The 1591-nt window shown below is 40.9% G+C and overlaps 1 protein-coding gene across 9 annotated transcripts in view; it reads left to right on the top strand.

Annotated features, from left to right (window-relative positions):
• The window catches only part of LOC123168548 (mitogen-activated protein kinase kinase kinase ANP1), a 5383-nt gene extending 4079 nt beyond the window's left edge, over positions 1–1304 (top strand). For 5 of the 9 annotated variants that reach the window (XM_044586437.1, XM_044586434.1, XM_044586436.1 and 2 more), the window contains 4 exons: positions 238–269; positions 349–397; positions 492–683; positions 775–1304. In XM_044586437.1, coding sequence (XP_044442372.1) covers positions 238–269; positions 349–397; positions 492–512 — 102 coding nt within the window. In that variant the 3' untranslated portion in view covers positions 513–683; positions 775–1304. Of the gene's footprint in view, positions 1–237; positions 270–348; positions 398–491 lie in introns of all 9 variants that reach the window. The other 4 variants (XM_044586431.1, XM_044586430.1, XM_044586429.1 and 1 more) reach the window with 4 other exon arrangements.
• Positions 1305–1591: the final 287 nt, after the last annotated feature.

The following is a 1591-nucleotide window of genomic DNA, read 5'->3' as shown; positions in this document are numbered from 1 at the left end:
GGTAAAACCCCTGGGTATGCATTCTTCACTTGAACATATTCAATAATTTATCCCAATACTCTCTTTCTATTTTTGTCTTTTGAGGGAATCTAAGATTTGATGTAAATCGGTTTTGCCTTTCATTTCTTCGTAAAAATTATTTTTTGTACTATAATTATTTAATGTGGTGCATCTCTTCTAATAATCTTAGCCGACCTGGTTTACTTGTTTTGATACGATTGTTCCATGGAATCCCAGGGTCTGATGAAGCAAGGTGCAGGACACCTCAGGTACCCTGATCCGACCTCACCACACTCCTCGAGCCGGCCCCTCATGATTCTTACAATGTTATTTCTTCTCTTTCTCTAGAACCGCCTATGTTTGTGACAGTGCACTGGGCTCAAGCGACAATGAGCAGGTTGGTGCTTTGAGTGTTTTGCCTTGCGATGTTCCGCTTGTTCTTGTTTCTTAATTTTTAGTCAGCTTACTTTGGTAAGCTCCTCTTATGGCAGGTGGGAGGATCGTTCAGCTGACCAAGTGCAGTATGACGGTGATCTCTGAACAGTTGCATGGAGGCTAATAACATGTTAGCTCCTTGTAATATCTTGGTTGATGCCATCTGTCAGATTTAGCCCACCGAGTCCCTATTTTGCATTTACTTTGCTTCTCTAATGTTCTCTTCGTACTGCAAGGAAGACGCGAGGGTTAGTTGCATTCCTGCTGCCTTGCTTGAGATGAATCCATTTGGTTCTTTTGCCTTTCAATTCTGTAACACACCATCGTATCTATTGGTAGGTGTCATCCTGCTTCTCCTTGCATGTCTATTTGTGCGCTTGGGTTGCAGATCAGGTTACTGACACATGGGATCGTACAGTTATTCTATGACTCAGGGCCCACCCTGGTGGTCATTATATCTCTGGGTTAAGCAAGCTGAGCAGGTTATGCAAGCTACTGTGTAAAATGCGCATGCATCACTGCCTAAAAAGGGTCCAGACAGCAACGACAAGTGCTTACTATGCTCCATTAGAGAAGCTAAGAAGATAATTTAGTTTGGGTGAATTTATTAATTTATTAATTAGCTTGAAGAAGAAAAATATTTCAGAACAGTGTGGTCATAGAGTTATGTTCAGTTTGGTGCTTTGGGTCATTCTGGATAAGTGATTGGGTAGCGGTTGCTGTTTACTCGCAAGGGATGGATTGGTGCAAGTGAGTTTATGAAAGCCTACTAGAACTGTTTGTGGAAGTAGTTGTATGAACATGTTGTGTGCAACTGAACTGATCTGATTGCTTATCTTTGGAAATCTTCACCTGTTGTGTTGTGCATTGGTCTGCATTATATTACTCTTGTATTTTTATTTCTCTTTTATGATAGTTTAAGGTGAAAACAGAGTATTTATAATTGTGACATGGACTATAGACTTTTCCTAGGTTTTTAGGTGTGATGGTGGTGGTGTGACCACAGATTTATATGTCTGGATTAAGTTGATAGGCCTGCTGTGTTTCAGGCGTGGTGTTCTTCCTTCAATAAATTGGCAGATGCTTGCTTTTGTTAATTAAAGCTTCAGTCTTAGGAGGTACTGCCCTGTGCTTGAATGCGGTTGTCTTTGTTTAG

Source organism: Triticum aestivum, chromosome 7D (assembly GCF_018294505.1).
Source record: "Triticum aestivum cultivar Chinese Spring chromosome 7D, IWGSC CS RefSeq v2.1, whole genome shotgun sequence".
Lineage (NCBI taxonomy): Eukaryota > Viridiplantae > Streptophyta > Magnoliopsida > Poales > Poaceae > Triticum > Triticum aestivum.
Note: the sequence above shows the minus strand (reverse complement) of the source record. Positions and strands in the feature narration are given on the sequence as shown.